Below are 763 nucleotides of genomic sequence, written 5' to 3'. Positions count from 1 at the left end.
TAATGTTAATATACAAATATTGATGCTCATGTAGTATACAAATAGTATGTTTTTATACTAATATCCTGTTTAATTTACAATTTTCATAAAATATATAGAATAAAACTAATAAAATATTTATGCTTATATCCAACACATTTAAAAAATACAAATTTTATTATGAGGCTCGAGGTCGCTTTACATTATACTAAGGTACCTCAATGAAGGTGTAAAATAAAGTTGTTAGATGAAAAAGAAGTTTTAAGTTTGTCTGCCTCTGTCTGATTTTAATTCAGTAAAACAAGTAGATATATATATAAGCATTAAAAAGTGAACACAATTTACATATGGCCAACTCTTTACAAATGCATACTGCAATAATAGTAGTGATAAGGATTCATTGTGTATTAAAAGTCATTCAACATATCTGCAATTGTCTTTCCATACTTTGCCCTGATAATATTTTCGTGCGTTGCATCTTGTGTAATTACTTGAACTTTTCCATTGCACACTTCGTTCAAGTTGTAGTCATGCGTGATTGATTTCTTTTGTCGTATCAGCGTTATGTCACCAGGATATTTTCCTTTAACTTTATAGAAGTGTGCCATCTCGAGACGCTTGCTGTAGCGTGATATTTCTTCATCCAAGGTTTCCCTTCATGTAAAGTTATTGATTAACAGTTTCAGTTTAAAAATATTGCTTACTTTATGTATTAGAAAGAACAACAGTTTTAATAAAAAAAGGAATGTAAACAATCATCCACTGGGTTACAAAACATAAGTAA

The 763-nt window shown here is 29.0% G+C and overlaps 1 protein-coding gene across 3 annotated transcripts in view; it reads right to left on the bottom strand.

Moving 5' to 3' along the window:
• Positions 1 to 137: 137 nt before the first annotated feature.
• Positions 138 to 763, bottom strand: part of LOC100181277 (fatty acid synthase) — an 11,455-nt gene continuing 10,829 nt past the window's right edge. For all 3 annotated transcript variants that reach the window (XM_026834159.1, XM_026834160.1, XM_018811726.2), the window contains one exon: positions 138 to 636. In XM_026834159.1, the coding sequence (XP_026689960.1) occupies positions 387 to 636 (250 nt within the window). In that variant the 3' untranslated portion in view covers positions 138 to 386. The remainder of the gene's footprint in view (positions 637 to 763) is intronic.

This window comes from Ciona intestinalis, chromosome 4 (genome assembly GCF_000224145.3).
Source record: "Ciona intestinalis chromosome 4, KH, whole genome shotgun sequence".
In the NCBI taxonomy this organism is placed as follows: Eukaryota; Metazoa; Chordata; class Ascidiacea; order Phlebobranchia; family Cionidae; genus Ciona; species Ciona intestinalis.
The sequence above is the reverse complement of the archived record's forward strand: the minus strand, read 5'-3'. Positions and strand labels throughout refer to the sequence as shown.